This window comes from Papilio polytes, unplaced genomic scaffold, assembly GCF_000836215.1.
Source record: "Papilio polytes unplaced genomic scaffold, Ppol_1.0 DF824191.1, whole genome shotgun sequence".
Classification (NCBI taxonomy): Eukaryota; Metazoa; Arthropoda; class Insecta; order Lepidoptera; family Papilionidae; genus Papilio; species Papilio polytes.
In genome coordinates this window covers 2,799,071-2,823,772 of record NW_013525013.1, presented here as the reverse complement: position 1 = coordinate 2,823,772, position 24,702 = coordinate 2,799,071, and the positions used below count along the sequence as shown (strand labels likewise).

General features: G+C 35.0%; 4 protein-coding genes across 4 annotated transcripts; 1 reads left to right on the top strand and 3 right to left on the bottom strand.

The window, feature by feature from the left end:
• Window positions 1-73: 73 nt before the first annotated feature.
• LOC106110876 lies at window positions 74-5,091 on the bottom strand. Its single transcript, XM_013292821.1, has one exon. The coding sequence runs from the start codon at window positions 1,986-1,988 to the stop codon at window positions 924-926; it is 1,065 nt and encodes a 354-aa protein (XP_013148275.1). The 5' UTR covers window positions 1,989-5,091; the 3' UTR covers window positions 74-923.
• Window positions 5,092-9,304: 4,213 nt separating this feature from the next.
• On the top strand, window positions 9,305-11,963 carry LOC106110927 (ATP-dependent DNA helicase PIF1). The gene is made up of 3 exons (XM_013292885.1): window positions 9,305-10,166; window positions 10,294-10,457; window positions 10,533-11,963. The coding sequence occupies exons 1-3, from the start codon at window positions 9,416-9,418 to the stop codon at window positions 11,526-11,528; spliced, it is 1,911 nt and encodes a 636-aa protein (XP_013148339.1). The 5' UTR covers window positions 9,305-9,415; the 3' UTR covers window positions 11,529-11,963.
• Window positions 11,964-12,044: 81 nt separating this feature from the next.
• On the bottom strand, window positions 12,045-13,143 carry LOC106110928 (THAP domain-containing protein 1 B-like). The gene is made up of 3 exons (XM_013292887.1): window positions 12,960-13,143; window positions 12,684-12,876; window positions 12,045-12,541 (listed from the first exon to the last, which is right to left on the bottom strand). The coding sequence occupies exons 1-3, from the start codon at window positions 13,034-13,036 to the stop codon at window positions 12,125-12,127; spliced, it is 687 nt and encodes a 228-aa protein (XP_013148341.1). The 5' UTR covers window positions 13,037-13,143; the 3' UTR covers window positions 12,045-12,124.
• Window positions 13,144-13,385: 242 nt separating this feature from the next.
• Window positions 13,386-24,655, bottom strand: LOC106110872 (protein brunelleschi). Its single transcript, XM_013292817.1, has 17 exons — window positions 24,210-24,655; window positions 23,936-24,026; window positions 23,456-23,683; window positions 22,831-23,123; window positions 22,539-22,715; window positions 21,763-22,383; window positions 21,111-21,275; window positions 19,962-20,122; window positions 19,298-19,535; window positions 18,418-18,902; window positions 17,688-17,992; window positions 17,168-17,249; window positions 16,453-16,577; window positions 15,868-16,037; window positions 14,965-15,162; window positions 14,212-14,419; window positions 13,386-13,720 (listed from the first exon to the last, which is right to left on the bottom strand). The coding sequence occupies exons 1-17, from the start codon at window positions 24,397-24,399 to the stop codon at window positions 13,492-13,494; spliced, it is 3,966 nt and encodes a 1,321-aa protein (XP_013148271.1). The 5' UTR covers window positions 24,400-24,655; the 3' UTR covers window positions 13,386-13,491.
• Between the last annotated feature and the right edge of the window lie 47 nt (window positions 24,656-24,702).

Genomic DNA, 24,702 nt, shown 5'->3' with positions numbered 1-24,702 from the left:
TTATTTCTATACATTTTGTATGTAATAAAACTTATTTGTTGATCTATTAATTATAATAATTTCTTATGTGATTTGTATATTAGTAAATATAAGTAAAATTGGCAAAATGCCAAAACTTATTTGTAAATTTTTTTACGTACGTATGGGTTTGCTCTATTTTGCTCTATTGAATAATTTATATGAAAATAATGTATTTAATTCTTTCATAAAGTACTATCTGTTTTCATATAATTGTTCCAAATGTGAAATTTAACTTTAGTTAATGTAATGTATATGGTAGTAGAATAAGATTTAATATTTGTACTAAAGGTGTGGGGTACGAGGGGAAACTTTGTGTTGTTACAACGATGGAAATAAAGAAATCATGTTTATATGGTAGTTAGGAAACAATTTTTTAAGTTATAATTTACTATTAATTCTAAATTTATACTAATGATCCGCCACAGTAATATCAATGTTTTTACGTAGAAAAAGACCTTAAGACCTCCTTTTAACAAGCTTGACCATAGCGCGATAGCTTTGATCAATAAATATTAGATATTCATAATAAATATGTTATTATATCAAAGTTTTCCTTAATTTCTACCCCAAATTAAAATAACAGGCAATTTAGCAATAAACAAGTTTTTATTTAATATTTGGTCCATAAAAATGTTATACAACATTACAAATCATCTTTTTGGTATACAGCTGTATATCTTTATAATATTTTACAACTTCACTACTGAAGATTACTTAATATTACTTAATCAATAATCACATTTATTTAGTTTTTGATATTTCTTACGCACTTACAAGAACTATCACAACGTGCAACTTAACGCTACTTAAAACTAATAATTTAAACTTCATTTTCTTACAAATTAATCAATTAACAATCTTAATATGGAATATAATCAATGTCTTTGGAATTTGAGGTATTATCACGTTTGTCCGTTTGTCCACTCGCCCTCCATGCGCCATACGGAGAAGGCGTAGCTTAACTTATCCTGTGCGAGGTACTTGCCGTGCTCGCCGGCCGCTTCGCCGCCCTCGCTCGCCGCGCACTCGCTGCTCGATAGAATCTGGTACAGGAACTCTATGTACTGCGTCGCCAACTGCAGCGTCTGGATCTTGGACAGCTTGTCGCTCGGCAGAGAAGGTATGATCTGTCTCAAGCTCGCGAACGCCTCATTCAAACTCTGGGTCCTTTGTCGCTCCCTCACGTTCGCCATCACCCGTTGGATCTGCATCTCTTCGAACGACTGCGTTTTCTTTCTAGAAGCTTTCGAGGACCGCTTCCTCGATCTTCTCTGCTCGTCGTTGTCGTCGCTCCGTTCCTCTGTCGACGCTCTATACGACGTTTCCCCGATCTTCGCAGCTTCGGTGTTTTCGTAGAATCCGTTCACTCTGTCCTGGGAATTGGAATCGTCGAAGTAGAATGTCCGAGGTAATTGTCTCTGTCTCTGATCGGCCATGTAGAGTTGGTCGTACGGCGGATACTGCGGCTGCTGGTAGTCTCGATCCTCGCTGTCGAATATCACGTTGTTGGGCCAAGCCTGCTGTAGCACTGGTCTTTCGATTCCGTTGCTCAAATCCATAAGGTGTGTCGGCGAGGAGGGCGCGAACGTTTGTGGATCGTGTCTTTTCACTTCGACGGGCACATATCGGTAGTACTCGTCGTCATCGCGGCAATCGGGATCCTCCTCGCGTTTGATGGGCACTATTCTATCACAACTGTCGTAGTTCATGTTTCTCGGTAGACTCGGCATGTGCGCGTGCGCGTAGCTGTCGCGGTCGCGTGCGGCTGGTGACTGAGAGATCCTGGGCCGGACCGCCCCTACCCGTCCCTTCATTGACAACGCACAAAAAATAACCATCTCCACTCGCACCTCCCGCCCAGCGCGCCGCCCCCCGCCCGCGCTTTTGCAATCCTTCGAGTGCGACAAGGACAGACGTAGTGGAGCCGCGTCGATCGTTGACCGGTTTGTATTTATCTTGTCCATCATTTTCCATCCATATTTACTGCTTCTACATAGTAGTCCTAGGTATACTTATATACGTTCGGACGCCATGGCCGATCGCATCGGTGAGCGCGCATCCTGCCCGCCAGCCCGCCAGACATCGATGTTATAGCACCGTAGCAAAAGTAATCGATCACTGTCTATCTACCATTAATATTTTATCTGTTTATATTTATTTTGGAATTATTCATTAAAGACGAACTTCACCAAAATACGAATAAATACTTAGGAATAAATATTAATTACTAGCGACGATATTTAAATATTGTATGATATAAAATTTTACGACTTTCCGATACTGAAATTTGAGACAAGTCGTAGGTAAGGCAGGAATCGGCGCCACCCTTCCTTGAAAATTTTTTGTGCAGTCGCGTCGTCCTGTCGCCGCCATACTAAAAATATCTTTGACGCAATCGGACCACAAAGCTCGATCCCACGGCCGCACCGCGATGATGCCTTCTACTATATATTATAAATATTTTAATTATTTTATCTCTGCCGCTCACGGTTAGACGCGGTCTGTACAATGTTACAGGATCTGACATTTTTACAGCTCTGGTAATCATCCTGTAGGTTTGAAAATAGTCATTTGTACGAATAAGTAAAGTAAATGTATAGTATGTATATATTTCGTTTAATGAATAATTTTGGGTATGGAGTTTAAAAACAAAAATTACGCACGGAAGATTTTGCTCTCTGAGTGCACATTTTTTTCCTTATAGTTACCTTAGAGACGCAAATAAAATTGTACGATTTATTACAAAACTTTGGGAGGTTTACATCGGCTAATAAAAGTTTTATAAAATAAATTTGGAAACTCTGTAAACTAAACTGCGTTTATTTCAGTATTTACGGAGCATTTCATTTATTTTTTAAGAATTTAAACACTCGTATCTTCACATTAACTACTGCTTTTAAAGAATACATAAATGCATATTACATTTCCATTTTTTTTTTTAAATTAAAAGTCAGACGAACGCGCCAAGATTTTGTTAATTAAAATTTGTATATACACACGCACTGTTGATTGCTCCCGTCACCTGTCAATACATACAAGATATCACTGTCTGTCTGTACGTAAAAGCATCTGTCCAACGGCACCCGATACCGTCTGTATTTCTAAAACACGGTGTTATGATTTGAACGTAATTCAATCATCGTAGCCGTTTTATTTTGTTTTAAATTTTTGTTTGTTATTATTGACCTCCACTAGCGATAGCTGAGTAAACGCATTAACTAGTAACTTGCTCCGACTCTGCACGGATAATAATACATTTTTATGTTGTAATATCGTACCAGATTATTAGCGATATAATATCTTTAGCGACCTACGTCAAATTTCTGCCGATTTAAAAATCATTTTTATCAAAAGCTTTCTAAATAACTTCGTTTACAATAAACCACATGAAACGCATCTAAATGGACTTGACAATTTGTCTTAGTAGGAAATTGCTACGTTTTCTATTGGTTTGATCATATGAAAGAGGGAGAAGAAATCTGCATTAAGATTTCAGATTCATTTGCAATATAGTTAATATAAGTTTAATGTAAATATTACTAAACGTATGTTAAATGTACAAGTATTTCTGTTACAATCGCCCACAGCGACATGAACGATGTTGGCGCGTTATTTATCGTTTCTCATTCATTCCGAGCATATCCTTACGTCAGGTATCTTAAATATATTCCCCTCAAGATGCACCGCGGCTTTACAAACTTGCAATTAAAATAAATGTATGTTTGTTATTCCCTCTGTTATTCTTTACGTTCTATTATCGATAATATAATTAAGTTGAGGTTAGTTAGGTAATAAAGTTTAATTTTTGATGTATTTTTGAAACCGAAAACTTCAACTTATGTTCTGTTTAACAAAGGCTTGTTAAAGATATAAGTAGGTTAATTTATAAAACAGAGAAACATATAATATGCCAATGATATCTTGATACATTGTTAAAATTTGTCAAACCGTAACTGAAAATCAACGTAATAATAAATTACAAGAATATTTAGTACATTTTGTAAAGCTTATCTAAAATAATATTGGAAATTCTCGAAAATGGAACAGACGCGATAGATTTAAATGGCTTAAAGTACCCAGGGCCGGATCCAAAATGAGTCATGTCCCGACATCTGCGATGCGAGCCGATATTGGCGGTTTCATTCACAAACAAAATATGCTCTTACCGTTATCTTTTCTTTTTCATCTCGTTAATGACGCCGTGGCTGATAAGGCCTGTCTACAAGCTAAGTACCTTGTATGAATGAACCACATACATGGTGAGTATAAGTTGGACATCTCTTACATGAAAAGTTCCGCCCTTCATTCACTCGCATTTTCAGTTTAAAACCAAACAAAAAAGCATGCTTCATTTTGGTAATTTTTGGACATTGAGATATTCAATTTGATAAAGTTATGATGTCCGGAATATAAGACTAATACGGAATACAAATAAGTAATCAATAAACTTCAAATTGACAACACAAATTGGCGATATTCTACTTTCTCACTAATGAATATGCTAGCGAAAGGTTCTATAAGGGTCATTCAAAAAGTAACAAACTAAAATGTAAACAGAAATACTGTTCATTTTAGACTTTTCGGTTTAGTAGTCAACTCAATTTTTTGTCCTTTCAAACAGAAACTTATTTGTATAAGCTAAGAATTATAGCTATATAGAAGTATATTATTATAAGCTTATGCAACAAGGTTTTAATACTAAAATTATAGTTTTTCTACGTAGAGATTGTACTGAATTGTCATTGGATAAAAAAGCATTAATAAGCAATAATCTCGACTAAATGAGCTTAAGACAAAGTATTCATCCCCTTGTTGTGTACAGATGTTGCAGCCGTGAGAGATTAACGCCTCGCTAAGTTTATTTTGTTAAGAGTTTTACGACGCTGTGGTTTATTTTCAAACTTTCAGTGTTTGCGGTTGTAAGTGACACCTGCTTTAGATAACGTTCATACTCGTTAGTGCATAAAGTGTACAAACTATTTTGTTGACATCCTGTTGCGTTTTGCTGTTTGTGAATATTATTAGGGTTATTTGCTACTGATTGTTAATTTACGATAAACAAATATCATTTTCAATGTAATTTTATAATGTTCTATAAATGAAATTCATAATTTGAACGCATTAAGATTAAAAAAAATCTTCGTTTGTGACGTTTCTAAAGCTTTTTTTATTTACCATAACTGGATGCCTTTCTAATGGAGGAAAGAAATGTGCGTTTTGCTTTATATTTATTTTTACTGACTATGTTCTAGAACTGCCTTTGGTCAAACCTTTCCTCAAACAATACTTTACTTTCCCACGCCGACAGACGCCGCATCTGCGCGCAACATGCCAAAATTAGTAGATGGACGCCGCCCGATGACCATTGTTTCTCCTGGATAATAAAAAGCAGGGATTAGGTTCTAAACGGCAATATCGTAATAAATAATAAATGGTCTTGGAAATGTTCAGTGCCATAAAACATCTGCACGGCCTCCGCAGCTGTGCTCAGAGGAAAATACGTCACACGTGTGCCGCATCCATAGCCCGGTCTTCCTTAATACCTGTTTACTTGATAACGCCTATTGTTCTTTTAACGAGTAATTCGCTAATGCTATTATCGTTATGCCAAACACCTGTGGTGAACTGTAACAGATGGCCTTTACAAGCTCGTTAGAACTTGTTTTCTAATACGATTTCAACTGAAATATGCTTTTGTGTAATTATTTTTTATAATACCTCTTGTTACTAAGAATTAAAAAAATGTGGAGAATGTACGTGTTGTTTGTTTTTTAAATTCTTTTAACTTAATAATATTTAATCTTGTTTAAATAAATTCGTTGCATTAATATCTATAATATTTTTAAATCCACATTTCTTTACTGTGCTGGACAAAAGTAGAATGTCTCTGATAATAATAAAGTAATATCTAAATGTTAATTTAAACGGTTGCAATTTTACTTACATAATTATTTGATTTCAATATAAAGATAACTTACAACTAGCAAGCATTTTAAGTTAGAAATAAATATGATTACAAATTTCGAAAACAAATAATTTCAATGAAAAAGTCCGGGCTATAGATACGGTTTTCAGGGTACACCTCCGGCGAGCAGCGCACAGATGCGACGCATGTGTGGCGCTCTGCACGGTGATGCCGACGACGGACCGGCCACCATGGTTTATAGAGAAATGTGGATAAATCGTGTTAACTAGAATCAATTATTTAATAATTGAAAATATAGGAGCTATAGTCGTTTAGAAAATATTTCATGGTGTGGGTTTAAAAGTTGTTCATTTACACTAATTGTATGTTAATTAAAAAAAATATATTATGGATTTTGTAACAAAAATTTTAGCCGATGATAAGATTCTTGTCATATTTCTGCAATTAAAAATGTCGTTTTTTTATTATGACCTGGCCGGTACTTTACATGTTAATATTTGTCTTGCCATCATACAATTACTGAATTAAATTACAATTGTAATCAAAACTAACATAAATTGTATGTCTTTTGACTGGTAATCTTTAAAGAAAAAATAAATGATGTTCGTTAGGACTATCCTAATTAGAACTTCATAGTCATCGTAGCGTCACCCTGTATTGTCCGGCGTTCACACGAATTGTTTTGTTTCAGCAGATGCCTGATGCACTGCAAGACATTCCTGCCTACTAGGAACGCTGCCAACTAATTACGCTCTCTGAATTAACCTGACTTAATACATAGCTCAAAAACCTACGCCAGTGGAAAGAGCACCCGTTCACTTTTCAGATCCGCGGTGTCAAGAATGAAAGTCGCCCTAATAATCGCCGAACTTCGGAAGAAGATGGCACTTCAAGAAGAAGAAGAAGCATACAATGCATTTTTATTTAGTCACGCTAACTAGTTAACTTTTATGTGGTTATTTTTTAATCAGAATTTAATTTATATTTCTAATCTAAGGACTAGGGAGTTGCACAGTATACTTGTATTTCACGGGAATGTTATATATTCGAAGTTATAAAAACTAAAAATATTAATATAATACTTAACAATGAATCAATTTATCACTGAATACAACGCGCATAAGACAACTGAGTCGATGATATTTTATTCTAACATAGCCTAAATAGTGTGCACAAACGTGACAGAGTGCTACGGAAACATGAAATCTCGTATGAGAAATCGTATCCGTGAAACACATGAATATTACGTCCAAAGATGAAAGCTTTGTAAGTAATATATCGACGGAAATATCTATTTTGCATGGCTAGATACATCCGTGACCAAAACATCGTTTATGTATTCAGACTATTACGTCCTTTACTTCAATAAATGGAAAATTACAGTTTACTACAAGGATAAGGAGCAGATTAATAAAAAAATATATTTAAATACTAGCTTTCACCCGCGACTCTGTCCGTGTGGAATTAAAAAAACACAAAGATAAGTAACCTATGTGTTCTTCTAGACATCTACATCCATGCCAAATTTCATCGACATCTGTTCAGCAGTTTAAGCTACAAGGTTTAACAAACATCCATCTAAACTTTCGCATTTATAATATTAATAAGATATTATTGTGTGGGTAATCATATGATTTTAGTCTGTATGTTTAATTGCTTATGTCAAAGACAATAATAATGTTTCCTTTTAAGGAAATTTCATTAACTTGCACTTCAATTTAATATCTAAAGAACTCGTATTAATTATTAAATAATATTACTGCTACTGTAATACTGAAAATAACACATTGCTTATAAAAATATCAGTCCGATCGCAAATTGTAATTCGATCCATTTACAAAGGCAAGTGTTATATGGCAGCGAGCTTTGCAAACCTCTTTCCGAACAGTCGCGTGACGTCACGAGGGACTCCGAACAGACGCGTTGCCGAGGATTTCATTATAACGCGCCATATTTCAAAGGCCAACCGTGACACTAACCAAACCCCGATGTCGAATGACATATGAGGTCATCGCTCAATTTCTGAACATTTAACTGGTTCAACATCGCTTTAATGATTCCGCCTATACTTAAACATATCTACTGAGTAAATTATTCTTACTATTTAGATGGTCCAAACAAGAGTAAATTAAATGTGGAAATGCTAAGAAGAAACTTTCTATCTTATCTATCTTGGTGATTAACTTATATATTTGTCTAAGTGTGTCATTTATTTTGTAAATGAAAATAAATGAAAGTGTTGAAATCAATTTATAGTAATACGGAAAATTTTCAAATGCTCGACTGCGCTTGGCATTAGTATAAGAGGAGTTTTATGTAAAAGGCCTTTTATGTTATAGGCCAATAACATTTTATTAATTTCATGAATTATTTTAACGCGAAACTTGAACGGAAGCGAGCACTAAACGTATCAACACTACGGGCGCTCGCTTTCAAAGCAAATACACTTATATTGGCAATGATATGAAAATACAAATACCCTGTTGAAAGAATTAACGTTAATAAGAAGCACATTTCACACCGGATTAATAATGCATATTAAGAGATGGAATTTATACCAAATATGTGACAATGTAAATAAGGCCAAAGACATTATATCGTGAACCATGAAACCAAAATACTGTAAGTATTGTAAAACTTTCAAAAGTTTTCTTTAATGAGCGTAGGGTCTTAAACGTCATGCGTTCTGTTAGGTACTAGAATCATATAATTATTATAGACCTAACTGATGGAACAAACCGTTAAAATATTCCAAGGAAAACATTATACTACCTATTTACGTTTACTCGTGACAGACTGTTTATCTTTAGCCGCTTTTACGATCCAGCGATGAATTATTAACCGTCGCCGCAGTGACAGACTGTCTCCGGCAGTGAAATATAATAAAGGAATATTCGTTTATGCTATTTGTTAAGTTTAATTGCCTTAAAATGTTTTATTGTTAATTAACAGTTGATTATAATAACCTCTTCTTCATTTGTATAGCTAGTTGTCTTAATTTTTCACCTACTGCTACAAATTTCAACAAAGCCAAGCTAAGCTGATGTTTCACCCAGTTTCACCTAGAGATAATACAACCTTGCTGTTTTTAATACATTATTTATTGAGGTATTCATGTCTTTTTAAACTTTCACGGATTGTGAGTGTTTACGACTGAGATGACTGGTCGGCCCAATCGGAAATCGACCTAATCGGGAAAAACCATTTGTGCCTTCTTAATATTGATTGCTAGTAAAAAAAAATGTGATTACAGGAAGGCAGAAGTGAAAATAAAAAAGGAACACTATGGACAAAGGAATAGATTGAATACTCTGTGATGCGCAAGAGTGGCAAATGGCGAGCGACCGAATTGTCAATGTCAAATTGTCAAAACTTCGCGCTTATTTATCAATGTATGCTGTTGTGATATTAGGTTAAGAGTATCATTATTATTTAAGTATTTTCTGAATCATGATGCTATTTTAATTAATGAAAATGGATAAAGGAGAAACATTTTTATCGTGTGCAGTGACCGCCGAATGGACTACACCAGAAGGTTCGATTATTAGAAAAGTAAATCATAAGACTGCTTCTTTGCGACTGATACGAAACGAATTTCGTGAGATGTTCATGGAGATAACTACAGATAAACATGCCGCAATTCGATTAGGTTTAAAAGGTATCAATGTTTTTAAAAAGTTTATGGCTGAAGGAAAAGCTAGTATTAAGTTCCAAGAGGTTGGTTGTACATTATTTCTTTCAAACGCACCTCCAACGAACCTCGTTTCCTTTCTTCGAACGATGTTTGTCAAGATGACTGGAGATAAGGATAATCATTCAACTACTTCTAAACAAACTATGAGAACAAAATTACTAAGTGGTAAGGCTCAAGCTTTTGAAGAAATTAGTCCAGTAACTGTGGCTGATATGCGTAATGCTAAAAATAAGATCAGTAAGGCCACAGTCACAACTCCATCGCCTCCAAGAAAGCGAAAAGCTCAGGAGGAAACTAGAGGTCCTGCACCTAAAAAATTATATTCACCATCACCTCTGTCCAGTCAGGGTACATTAAACAGTGAACAACAGAGGGTATTAGAAGCTTGTGTTAGTGGTAAAAACATATTCTTCACTGGTTCAGCTGGCACCGGCAAAAGTTATCTATTAAAAAGAATTGTAACTGCTTTGCCACCCGATGTTACAGTCGCCACTGCATCTACAGGTGTTGCAGCTTGTCATATAGGTAAGTACTCTTTTTATTAATGCTTTTTCTGCTTAAATGACACTACTTTAGTTAAATTTGAAATATAAAGTACTATTTGAAATAAGCAACATTCATTTTTGAATCCAGAATGTTCTTTTGTGTACAGGTGGAACAACTCTTCATGCTTTTGCTGGTATAGGCGATGGCAGTGGGTCTTTAGAAAATCTCTGTCAGAAAGCAACTAAATTACCACTAGTTGCTCAAAAATGGAGAAAATGCAAGCATCTCATAATAGATGAAATCTCAATGGTTGATGGGGCATTTTTTGAGGTACATAGATTACATATTTATTGGCAAAGATTTTTATTTCTAAATAACTTTTTAATAATATTATTACATTTTCAGAAACTTGAAGCAGTCGCTAGATATGTGAGGAAAAATGATAAGCCATTTGGTGGCATACAATTGATACTATGCGGTGACTTTTTGCAACTACCTCCAGTTGTTGACAAGAGCAAAAATGCAAAGAAATTTTGCTTCCAATCTCCATGCTGGGATAAATGTATTGAGCTCTGTTTTGAACTCAAGGAAATACACAGACAGACTGATCAAGAATTTATAACTATATTAAATAGCATAAGAATAGGTCGTGTTACAAAGGAAATTAGTGATCGTTTGTTAGGGACGGCTAGACAAAAAATTGAAAGTGATGGAATACTAGCTACAAGGTTGTGTTCACATACTAATGATTCTAAAATGATAAACAATTCAAAACTAAGAGATCTCAAAGGAGATGAGAAAATATTTGCTTCACAAGACAGTGATAATGCAACAAATATGTTGGACAACCAAACTATTGCACCTTCAAAATTAGTACTTAAAATAGGAGCACAAGTGATGCTTTTGAAGAACATAAATGTGAATGCAGGTTTAGTTAATGGTGCCAGAGGTGTTGTAGTCAGATTTGATGAAGGACTACCTGTAGTAAGATTTAAAAATAAAAAGGAATATACTGCTAAAGCAGAAAGATGGTATGTTAAAAACTCAAGTGGGACATTGTTGTGTAGGCAACAGATTCCATTGAATCTAGCTTGGGCTTTCTCTATCCACAAATCACAAGGTTTAACTTTAGATTGTGTAGAAATGTCTTTATCAAAGATTTTTGAAGCAGGACAAGCTTATGTAGCTCTGAGTAGAGCACAAAGTCTAGATACATTGCGAGTGCTAGATTTTGATTCTAGACATGTATGGGCTGATCCAAATGTCCTGGAATTTTACCAAAGATTCAGGCGACGTCTACAGCACATGGAAATCATACCCCTGGGCAGACCATTGTCTGATAAGACAAATAAAAAATTGAAACTTAGAGAAATTTTACAAAAACAAATGACTAGGAAATAATGAAATAAGTAACAATAGTTTTTAGGTCAATTTTACTTTAATTTGACAGCTACAATAAAACACTAAACACGTAAATTATGATAAGAGATCCATTTAGGTTAGTTCATCAAAATAAAATCCTTAAACAAATGTAGGTACAATAATTTATTTTAATTTCTAAAGAAAATTTTAAATGAAATGACAGTTTATATTATATTATATCTATGGTATAAGGTGTTAAAATGGCATGTAACTGCAATTATTCACCAAAATAATTTAGTAACTGCTACCCATTGAAATTCTGCATTTGCAGATACCATAAAGAGGTGACAGAGGGGATGCACAGAAAGTGGCTATTTCTCTCCACTTCCACTCTTCCTGTCCTTGTAAATAGGGTGGAAAGGGGAAGAGGGAAAATTGTCAAATTATAATTAGAAACATAAGTTACAACAATATATTTTTATCTTTATGGCTTGTCTAACTTTATAAGACAAAATACAGTCCAATCTCATACATTTAAGACTGAATTAAACAATATTGTAGTTTTAAGTTTATTAATAAGTTTATATGTCAATAAAAAATAATTAATTTATTTCTATGTTAATGCAGTCTTTCTTTTACCTTGACTCAACAGTGGTTAGAATATCTATCTGTTCTTCAAGGGTAGCTAGCTTCTCTTGTAAGCATTTAACAATATATTTCTGTGTTTCAATACTCTGTTCCGTTTCTTTTTTAGACGATTTAGCTTCTTCCAAGTTTTTTTGTAAAAATTCTACATGCTTTTTATTTTGAACAACTAATTCCATCAGTCTTGTATTCAAATGATCTTGTTTTTTTATTAATATCCATAGTTGAGCTTCAGTTGGTGTGTCGGGCTTACATTTGTAGTCATCATTCAAATAAGTTTCTAAATTTGAAGGCTCCTTCATTTTGCTTAATGTATTTTTAATGTTAGACATTAACTCAGCCTGTGTCAATTTATTTAGGACTCTGTCAACATTAGTTCTTGATGATATGGATGTTTCTTGAGTTTGCTGAAATAAATATGTAAAGCACATATTATTTGTTATGTATATGTATTAACAATATCTTTCGTAATGTTTAACTGGCTCTTTTTGCTTGTGGGATTATTTATGAGAATGTATAAAGGAATCATTAAATTATACTAAAACTCACTTTAACAGGATTTCTGTGTGCAACTGCAGAAAATAAAGTTGGTACAGCATCATCTTTCAATTTTCCTTTGATATTAAAACACTTTGTTTCAAAATGTTTGGAACATATTTTACTTCTGTTCCAATCAAGGACAGTACATTTAGTTTTTAACATCTGCAACCATTTATTCCTCATGTCACTCCTGATTGGACATCTGTAAATAAAGATCGACAAGACGATAATATTACCAATAATACAAATGACAAAATCTTTAATACATAAATACACAAAACTTACGGGTGAAATGTCACTCCTCGAGGTTTATTAAAAAGGTTATTGTTACAGTCGCGTACCGCACAATCGGTGTGAGACATTCTGATTGCACTTTTATAAAAATATGCCTTAAATGTATTTATTTTAGCTTAAAATCTTTGGCAAATCCGGCAATTTTTTTTTCGAACTATAGAAATGTCACTGTGACACTGACATTACGAGTTTAGTGTTGCAATTGCAACTACATTGATTATAACGATCTGCGAAAATTAATTAAAAAATGTACATAATGGTAATTCTAAAGATCTGCTCGCAGGTATTTTTCCATAAAAAAAGTACCGTTTCTTATACTATGTGATGTTTAGAAACTTGTTATAAAATCCTAAAACTTATCATAGGGTCGTAGTCATGATTGGTCATGATCATTTAATGTAGAATAAAACACCAAAGTTCTTTGTTTTCCTTTATTTATAACATATTAAATACGAAAATTATAATTTGATAAGGATATACACATATATTGACATAAATATGTTAATATTGAATAAATATTATTTTAATCAGTGACACTTATCGCTACAGGCGGAATGAATCTCCATACGTGGTTGACTTCTCCGGAGCACGGTTGTATTATCGAAGTGTTGTCGACCTCCTTAACAGGTTCTTCTAATATCGGCTCTGTGGTAGAGCATTGTATGTCTATTTTATATTCGCCCGGAGTTAAAAAGACAACGGTACATTCATGAAACGCTTTAGAACTTTCCGTTAATGTTGACAAAACCACCCTGAAAACAGAAAATTATGAGAATTCGTTTGAGCTATACTTTTATGCAATGCAAACAATAAAACAAAGTTTTCATGTTGCGGATGAAGTAGTATGAAACAGGTAATAGGGAACATTCATGTTGTTTTTTTAAACACTTCTATTTGTTATTAGATACCAGAATAAAATGTCATATAAAAACCCATTGAGCTTAAAAAATACAATCATTTTCGTCCGACTAAAACGCGGCCGGAGTGTTGTGACTTTGTCAAACAACAACAAACTATTTGATTGGTTCAGAGTTATCAAAATCAAAAAAATGATTAAATCCATCTATTGCTTGCTTCCACCAATATCGTTGCGTTTTAGAATTTGCGAGGGAATTTTAAAACAATTTTAAATAATTAAATGTGGCTTCTAAATCATATTACATTAAAAAATAGATATGTTTTTATACTAATAAAGAAAAAAAAATCGGCCAATTTGTTTATTAATATATAAATGAGGGTATACTTGTTATTGCCGGCGGTGGCGAGGCGGTTGTCGAGGTCGTAGCAGAGCACGCCGTTGTTGTAGTCCTGGTAGAACTGCAGCGAAAGGCAGAGCTGGCGCAGCGGCCGGCTCAGCGCGTTCTGCACGCGCACGCGCACCCCCAGCCGCTCGCCCGCGCCGCACACCACCTCCTCCTGCGCCTTTATGCATTGCTCGTTCACGCTCACCTCTGCAATACAACATTAACTATTCTTACAATGCAATTAGATTTGACATATTTTTCACCGTTTTATTCTTAGAAAAGGGTGTACATTTTTTACACTTTTCTTTCCACTCAAATTCACTTTTAGATTCCAAAGCGGATTTGACGGAGGAGACACAAAGGAAGGGGAAATGTCTTCATGTGCGTCTCTTTTATCGATTAATGGTAGGTAACGCATCTATAATTGCTGATGTCTATGGGTAGCCATCGCTTTGCCATTTCGGCGGTTTCAGGTGGCCACTTACTTGTTTGCCACTTTAAAATATATAAAAAAGTTAAGAATTTAAGACTACAAAGTAAGGAGATACCAATTAAAACGAAATGAATCTAAAAGACGTTTCTGTTATGACGATATAAGTTATACATCCCGGCATTATATTCTATTGCATTTAAAAAAAAAAACCTTTTTTTAATGATTACTATTCCCTTCATTATTGTTACAACCCGTTACGACGTTAATAGTAATGTGGTAGTAAAAAAGAATGTAAAACCATAGATAATAGAAAATTGACCCCAGTTGAGAGGCGACATCCGGACGATGTCCATCATGGCGTGCGAGAGCGTGATGCCGCGCACGGAGGCGGCGCCGCGCAGCGCCGACTGCAGCAGCTGCCAGCGCAGCGACACCGCGCTGCGGATGTGCTCCGAGCACAGCCGCTCCAGGCTCGGCGCCCCGCTACATCTCGATGAACACTTCGATTCTGACGTATCTGTTCACCGTTTCAAAATTAAATAGCCTTTTACACAGAGTTACACTTCTTTCATTCAGAATTGCTTACAAAAAGCTTATGAACTAAATATACAGTTCTACAATTTTTCGTAACAGCTGTTTACCAGTCTGCAAAGGCCACCAATATATTTATTACTCTGGCTTATATTATTTATCTTGTTAATTTCTGTTTTTTCTGTATTGGATTTTTTGTCTATTTTTCTTGTTATATACCTATGTGTCTAAATATTTGGTGTTCATCGTTTACTCTATGGCGGATATTACCAAAGAGTAAGTATTGTCAATTTTATATCAACTGTCAAATTAGAAACGGAACCGTTGGGAATCATTATAATATTGCTAGAATATTTACAGCATTGAATTGGAAGAATATCTTTGTTCCATTAACATACTAATGTTATAAATGCGAAAGTTTAGATGGATGGATGTTTGTACCCTAAACGGCTGAGCGAATTTCGATGAAAGTATAGATGTAGAGGATAGTATGGGAGAACACATAGGCTAACTTTTGTTTTTATTTAATCCCACGCAGTCGGAGTCGCGGGCGAAAGCTACTTTCAAATAAAACCAAAATACGAGTTATGGCATTTCGATATCAAATCGCCGCATTTGTAACTAATAAAGTGGGAGTGGTTCAAAAATATGTTATTTCCAAGTTATTCTGATTAGTGAGAATGTGAAATACCTTCGTCATATTTATTGGGCGCGAGGTTGAAGGGGCAGCGGTCCAGCGGCACGGGCACCCTCCGCGACTCCTTGCTCTCGATCAGTATGTGCTTGTCCGCCGTGTAGTGGAACGACATCTCCTCCGACGTCAGGTTTGTGACATCCAACACCAGGTACAGCTGTGTGGGTCTGAAATATCATTCAAATTGCATAGTTTAGATGTTAAAGTACCATTAAAAGCTGAACAGGAAATACAAAAAAAAAATAAACATACATACGAATTGAGTACCTCCTTCTTTTGAGAGGTCAGTCAAAAATGTATAGAGTTGATAGCAACTAACTTCAAATCAGTGCAAAAAACATAGATAACAATAATTTAATACATAATGAATTATGTAATATTTCTACTTATTGGGCGAAGTATCATATTTAGTTATTTTTATGTACTTCTTAAAAAAACTCATTATAGACTTAAGAGACCTAATCTAACGAGCACAACGGCTAAAAAGGCTTCCGAAGACCTTTCATTTGAAAACCCTTACACTTGGAAAGTCTATTAGACGTCAAACTTGTATAAAACAGTATAAATGAAGATTGAACAAACATTTCCGCCGGCAGCACATCCCAGTGCGTGATGGAGACGCTGGGCAGCAGCTCCAAGTTGAACTGCAGCGTGGCCTGCCGGCACTGGCTCTCGCGCCCCGCGCCGCCCGAGTACCTTAGTATCATCTGTGGGTAATAACAATATTACCACAGGCAATACACGGTACTAGTATATTATAATAAATGTAGCATAGCACCTATATTAGAGAAAAATAAAGTAACTTAGGGACCAAAATAAAGAATATATAGGGTCAGAGATGGCCAATTTACATGCACTAAAATATATTGCCCTGGTTTTATTGAAGCCTGGCTTTTTCCGTGCGACTTAATCCGTATAATATCATAAAAAATACTTTATTTTATTAAATACCGTAAAACTTTCATTTGCAAATGTTTAAATGACGATGGTCTTTGCTATTGGCCTTACAATTCCTATTATAATGGCAACCTTGCGTCTTTGCTGCTATTGGCTTGTAGTTTTTGTCCCTTTCTCGCATGAATGTTTTTTTCAAATTTTTTTACCCTTATATTAGATAGCGTGAAAATGTATAGCCTATAGCGTGTGGTAAGTGTATAGCTTTATAATAAAAAAAGGTTTCATAGATAACAATGCGTGTGGCAACATTTTATTATATTAGTATAGACATAGAAAAATAAATTTCCCTTTATTATGTTAAATTATTGTTGTTTTAATAATAATTTGAAAGTGAACTGACCTGTGCTTCAACCTGTCGTCCTCTAGACGGCGGCATCACGGACAGCGGCGCTGACCAACTTGTCGTTTGAGAATTTGAAGATCTGAAAAGCAAAAATAGTAGCAGTAGTATCAACATATCAAAAAGTATTTTGGCATTTATGTATGTTTGTATTGTCAAATTCATTAGAAATAAGAAAATTTACTCATTGCGTGACAATGATATTTAGTGTCTATTTCTTAATTGCATAGATCCGACTTTACAGGATGATTCATAACGGTCGGATCAAGAGATTTGTGCATGACTTTTATAGTTTATTAATCTCTATTAAAAAAAAAATAATGTTAGAAGGACAAAGAATCGCGGAATATGTGGGCTTAAACAAATTAAAATTCCCTACCTCTACAAAGTTTTTGATTGGTCCGTTAAGAATCACCCTGTATATCAATAAATAGTAAATTTTGATAATCTATTGGTATTTTTCCCTGAGGAAAGTGTTTAAATTGAATGAAGTGTTTGTTAATATAAAACTGAATCATACCTGAAACTGCCAGAAGTTCTGTTAACCATTAACCCGCTGCTTAGTGATGTATGTGGGTTGGAACTCTGCGTGGGCAGCGAGAGCTGCGCGTTGTGCGCGGGGGAGCCCACTCTTGATGGGTAGTTGGAGGTGAGGCTGTTGGGGAACAGATTCTCTCCATCACCTCCGAGGTCCAGGAAGTCGGCTTCAGCGTATAAGTGGAGAGTGAGTGTGGCCACTGCATTGGGCAGTATGGGCAACTGACGCTGTATATCCTCGTTTGACCATTGGAATACTTTAGATTGCATTTGATTATCCATATTTGACTGTGAATTAAAAAAAAATATTTTAAAACGTATTATAAGAAATTTAAATATATATAAAATTAATTAACCGGTTTGACAGGTTGTAACAAAAATATGTATGTTTTAAAATTGTAAATGCAAAAATGGATGGATGTTTGTAACGATCTCCAAAACAGCTTAGCAGTAGTAATGAAATTTAGCTAAGATGTAGAAAATAATCAGGAAGAACACAGACTATTTACTTAGTATTTTTTTTAATAACGCTCCAACGAAATCACGGACAAAAGCTAGTTTTAAATAGAAACTGTAGAATATTTTTTCTTTCTGGTTAAAGGTCGATAGATGGCGCTTTACTATAAAAATCATACCACAGATTAATAAACATTTAAATATTTTTTTAATAGTAAAACAATGGCATTTTCTGCTTATTACCAAAAAGGGTATACCTGTATCGCTAAATCCAAATATTCAATAGGCACAGCACTGGTATTGGTTAATTTGATCGTACATTCAGTACTTTCACCGTTATAGAGAGATACATTTGTAACATTAGTATGACTCTCACTGGAAACATTCAAGTGTCCCGACAAATTCGTCTCTATCAACATCATCGGCAAACTTGGAATTACTTCAATAACGTATGCAGTTGGAAATTTGCTACTTAAAGGTAAATTTTTCAATCTACAATTAGATTTAACTCCCAGCGTATGCGTGGAATATCCCAATATTTGTAATTCGCCCACTTCTTTAGGAGTTCCGTGTAAATTTACTGTTGTCGGTGAATCTGGAGGTAATATTATCGTTTCTGGCAACGATTCGAATACTACCCCAGATGTTAGAAGACGCATATTAGATACTTTCAGTTCAAACGGTAATGGGTTGGTCAATTTCATTTGGACTTCACATATATCATCCTCTACCCATAGATATTCTGAAAATAGAAAAAAACATACATAATTGTAATAAAAATGAATTTATAATCGCCAATTGAAATGATGGCTTCAAAAAATCAATACCGTAAGGTCAAAGGGTCGATTGTAAAGTTACTATATAATTATTTTTTTATATTAACTCTTCATCATAAGGTTATAAGCTTTCAATTCTAATTTGTAAGAGAATTCTGGAATTAAATTTATCCTTCTCTTCCATCATACTAATATTATAAATGCGAAAATTTACATGGATGGATGTTTGTTAGAGTTTGTAGTCTAAACGGCTGAACGGATGTGGATGAAACTTGAACACATGGGATAGTGGCTTTTTTTTCACGTCACGTGCAAAAGCTAGTCATTCAATAAACAATAAAAAAAATATCATAATACTTACCCATTTTCCCTTCTTCTTTCTTAGATTTCCTCTCGAGACTACCGAAATGTATCGGTGTGAAGATAAAAGGTCCCTGTTGTACTTTACACTTGACGGAGTGCGGGGCCCGCGCCGGGGGCAGAGGTCTGGGCGAGAAGCTGAGGCACTGCGGCACTTGGGTCAAGTTAGCTGGCGGTATCACCTCGCCGGTTTCTAGCACCAGCGGAACTGGACCTCCCTCACATTGTGCTGATACCGCCTGTGACCATGATATTACATTATCTAGGTTAAATATTTGTGTTTCCCGTTGAACTTGGGGCTATCGGTCCAACAGGAAACACCCACTTCTATATAATTTAACTCATTAAGCTGTGTTTAACAAAATATAGAAAAACATACGCAATGATTCTGATTATTATTCTGTACTATAAATTAAATTACTACTGATAAAAATTTAAAAACTTAAGTACATTTAAAGCTAATAAAAGCTGATTATGATATGGTTTTCTGTTCAATAGCTGAAGAGTTCACATCTTAAGAACGTATTAGATCGTTTTACTGTCTTTTATTGGGTTTTCAACAGGGTTTAGTATGTTTAGATTGTCTTTTGAAAGGTTTTCTTTGAGTGAGATACTTAGTTATAGTGAAATGTGTTGTGACGTATGTTTGTGTGGTGTGCACTGGCCTGCAGCTGTATGGCGAGGTCGCGGTGGTCGTGCGGCGCGAGGTGCGGCCACATGGTCTGCAGCAGGAAGGTCATGTGGCGCGTGGCCAGCGCGGGGTGGCCCATGCGCCGCGACGCCACCACCACCTCCTGCAGCAGCTGGATCTGCAGCGCCGGCCAACCTACCAACCACCACCTACTTATCAAGTACTAGCTATCGCCCGCGACTCCGTCCGCGTGCAATTAATAAAACAAAAATAAGTAGCCTATGTGTTTTTCCAGACTTTCCTCTTCGTCCATGCCAAATTTCGTCGAGATCCTTTCAGCAGTTTAGGCTACAAAGTCTAACATCAATCCATCTAAACATTCGCATTTATAATATTAGTAAGATAATCCCAACCTCACACTTGGCCAGTACAGTTGGTCAGTAGCGCTCAATAACTGGATTGGCAACTGGTATAATGTGAACACTTACTGGCGACTATTGCCTTACCTGCGAGACTGTCCAACTGTAACGACCAAGTCTGAACGAAAGCAGATGGCACTACTTGTTACTACAAGTGGCGCCATCTACTTTACCTTTTCATTCTTAGTCGTGTATTCAACTAGCATTCATAATCTAAAACATTTAACTTATTAAAACTTTCGTGAGACATTATACTATATAAATTATAACACGGCTAAACTCACGTGATAACATTCGGTGTAGGCACCGACAGTTTCGACGACGGTCACTGAGTGACCTTCGCTACGCGCTAGCGAGTATACCCGATTAATCACTCACCCTGAAGAAGGACCCCCAACGGGTTCGAAACTGTCGGTGCCTACACCGAATGTTATCACGTGAGTTTAGCCGTGTTATAATTTATATAATCTAAAACATGTCTAATTTAATGCTAATCTAGTAGTAACCGACAATTTTAAAAATATAACTAAAATGTCTTTAATCTTGAAAATTTGTCTGATTTGCCACTTTCTAAGAAACTTCAATTATCACAGTTCTATCTGGACATTTAAAATACCATTGAGACAAGGATCAAGCATACATTACTTTAAAACATAAAATAACACATTTTTTCATATAAAAGTGAACACACCGGGCAAGTTAGTAGCAACGAAGGTGTTATGTGACCTTGTGGGAGCTTTAATCGCAATGTTTCTATAAATTACCAATCTGATGCTGCTGGAGATGGCCGGGGTCCAGACTGAGCATGTGTCCGGGGAAGCTGTGCAGCATGAGGTAGTAGCAGCGCTGCCAGTCGGGGTTGGGGTTGTTGGCGCTCACCTGCCGCGTTGCTGCCAGGCGCTGGTAGAACGCAGCTTTGCGTAGGAAACCTGAACGCGGTATTAAATGGTAGAAAACTCATAACCATCAGTAGAAGCAGTGGAGAGGAAGCTTCGTCAGATCTGGACCTAGCCTAGGTCATGGACTGCTTACGATGTTAACTAATTTAAGGAATCCTAGGTCTAAATATAAACTAATATTATAAAGAGGATAGATTCGTATTTTTATCTGTAATGAATAAACACAAAAATTAATAAACCAATATCAAAAATTCTTTTGCAATTATAAATCTACAGTATCACTGAGTAACATAGTCTACATTTATTATTAGATTATGTTTTTAAATTCGCCGGTATAGTTAACTTATGAAAGAAACTTGCAACAAAATAAATATTTAGCATTTTTCAAAAACTCAATATTCCCCTATACCTGAAATAAGGTAAATAAAAAAGATTTTACAAACAATATCCAAGTAGAAAGTACTAGATTCAAATAAATTAGGAAATGGTATTTATTCAAATTTGTACTGAAACATACCTATTTCCTTGTAAATTTCCGCAAGTGTATCGAATCTTTGAATCTTCTCCTGTTCACTGAGCGTCAGATTAATAAATATTACATTCTGTAGAAAACTAGATGTTAACAAAGTGTTATTCTGTTCTACAGCAATCCTCGCTGCTTTAAAACACGCTTCAGTTTCAATAATACCAGCATTTTGATATTTACTATAATGTATTATAGCTTTCCGATACTTCTCAGCAATATCTTCTCCATTTAGAAGATATTGGTTATTAACCTGTCTAGGTATTGAAGGTATATCCATAGTTATGTACGATTTCTGACTTTGGTATTCAATATCACTGGAGGAAGCTAAAGATTCCGTATCCGCATTATCAGTTTCTGATTGTCTCGATGAAGTTTCAACACTATCGGAGGAAGATGGAGTTAATTCACTGGGTGGGTTTATCGGACTGGATGTTTTCGATGATCTTAACGGTGATGAGGTAAGCTTGTATTTCCTGAACGAATCAATACTCGGTTGGAATAATGATAAGGGCTTCTTATTAGGTGAACTCTCTTGAAGGCTTGCGTTTCGATGTAAAGGCATTGTTGTACGTAAATTCGGGTAAATGAGGATAGCAGAGGCAGCACAATGTCCTAAAAGAAAGAAAACATTTTGTTAACATTACTTAAAAATATGAGGATAGGATTTAATAAAAAAATTAGTAAAAAGCATAGTCTAGTTGTTAGTAATTTGGTTAAAACTTAAATTCACTTAATTAGTAAGAATAGGTGGTAAATCATAAACTTACCTTCTTTTGCAGCAGCCAGCCATAACCAATCATTAACAGCCTTTAATATCTCCGCAGCTGAATGATACAAACTTAAACTTTCAGCTACTAGTCCAGATTGCAATGTTAAATCAGCTAAGTTTTTGGTCACTCTGCCCATACAACGCTTTTTGTTATTACGTGAATCCATGTCTAGACCTTCAATGGCAAATATTTTATTAAAAAAATCACTTATATTAATTAAAAAACACACTAAAAGAATTTAAAGCAACTCATATAAGTGAGCAATAATAATGCTAAATTTAATACATACCTATAAAATCCCTTTTCTCAAATGGTGCTAAAAGTAATGACACTTTGTCAAGTTTTTCACGAGATCTCTCCAATCTTTTAGACTCAACTACCCAAAATAGTGAGTTAATGAGATCAGCTACATTCTGTTCTAAGTCCGACACTGGTTCATTCTCTCCATAGAACATTGCATGGGTTTTAAAATTAGATGGTATTGTGAAATTTTCTTCCTGAACTACACAAGAAGCACTGGATGATGTTGATTGTGCATAACTATCATTTGATGATAGACTGTCTCCTGGCTCACTTGTTGGTCTGAAATTATAAAAAAGATTACAATAACAAAACATATTATTTAATTTTCATAAATTCAGAAATACAATTGCTTTTTTATTATACATTTATAGAACAAATACATTTCTGCAATGCTTTTTATCATGCAATGTTTAAAGCACTAGGTGAATAAAACAAGAGTGCTCTTAAAGTGTTGATCCCTCAAGCGGCCCACGGCGCGTTTTAACTTGTTAACTCATGAAAAAGAATACATTTGAAAAAAATTATTCAAGAAACAATGGCGACAGTTTGTTTTTTTACAAGTGTTTGGACAGCAGAAACTTACTAATAAAAAAGATTGTTCTCTATCTTACTTATAATTCAAGCTGTTCTTATCTTCTGTCTGTTTGTCTTCATACACACTATAAGTCTCTGGTTCTTGTTCTGGTTTCTTCAAATTACTGCCAGGACCAAACATGAAAGCTCGAGAGTCATACAATGTGTTAGAATATTTAACTTTTAGAGACTCATGGACTCTGCATACTTCATTTAACTCTATTTGGTTTGTAAACTTACTTAGAGTTATCAAACCCAGCAACCGTCTGAAAAAATCAGTTATAAATGTATTCATGTAAAAATCAACTGATACTTTAATATAGATAATATGTTATCTTATTAACATTCAAAGTGACTGTTTATAGAAGTAATAATACTTGTTATTTATATAATGTGCAAACATTTTTACAACAAATTACATGTATTTGAACTTTCATAAGACATCAAAAATGAATAAGGACAGCTTAACACTTATGACTCATTATTAATTATACTGTAAAATTAATACTAGCAGTTACCTATGAGTCTGAAAATCTCCCCAATCATTGTTTTCCACAGGGTAATCCCTGACATATCTAACCCAAATATCTCTCACTTGTCCAGTGGAATCTATAAAGTAGAAATACACAATTAAAAAAATTATTCAATTGATTTCTACTTCATGATCAAGAACAAGAATAGTTATAATCGCTCAAGAATAGAACATAACTTAAGAAAGAAAAATATGTATATATAATATATTAGAATTATATACTGAATGTATCACTATTTCGTGAATTTATGTAAACGTACCAGTAACCTTAATGTTGTTGACCCGCTGTATCCGCTCCCACAACTTATTAAAATTCTTGAGGACGCCCCCAATACCTTTGACCAACACCAAAAGGCAGGCGTGGTGTTGGGCATGTTGCGCGTAGTCAGGATGCGACATTACCGACTCTCCAGGCGCGTGAGATAATATATAGCTCAAGGATGATCGCATTGATATCTCATTAGATCAATATGAAAGTAAAATATTTTTTCTATTCACTTTCTTGCCAGTTTCACCACTTACGACTTTCAACATTGAGTAGGACATATGTTTCTTGAAACATTCAGCAAACTACTTTTTGCTAAACAGCTAACAGTTCAGTTATTATATTAAATTACTACGTCCATTAAAATTTAAATCAAATTACACTTTGGAATCTAAAAATCACAATTTGACGTTATTGATTGTTTTGGTTAATTTTCTGACATTAAAGATGACGTTTTGACATTGAAGGGGAAGATTATAAAATTATAA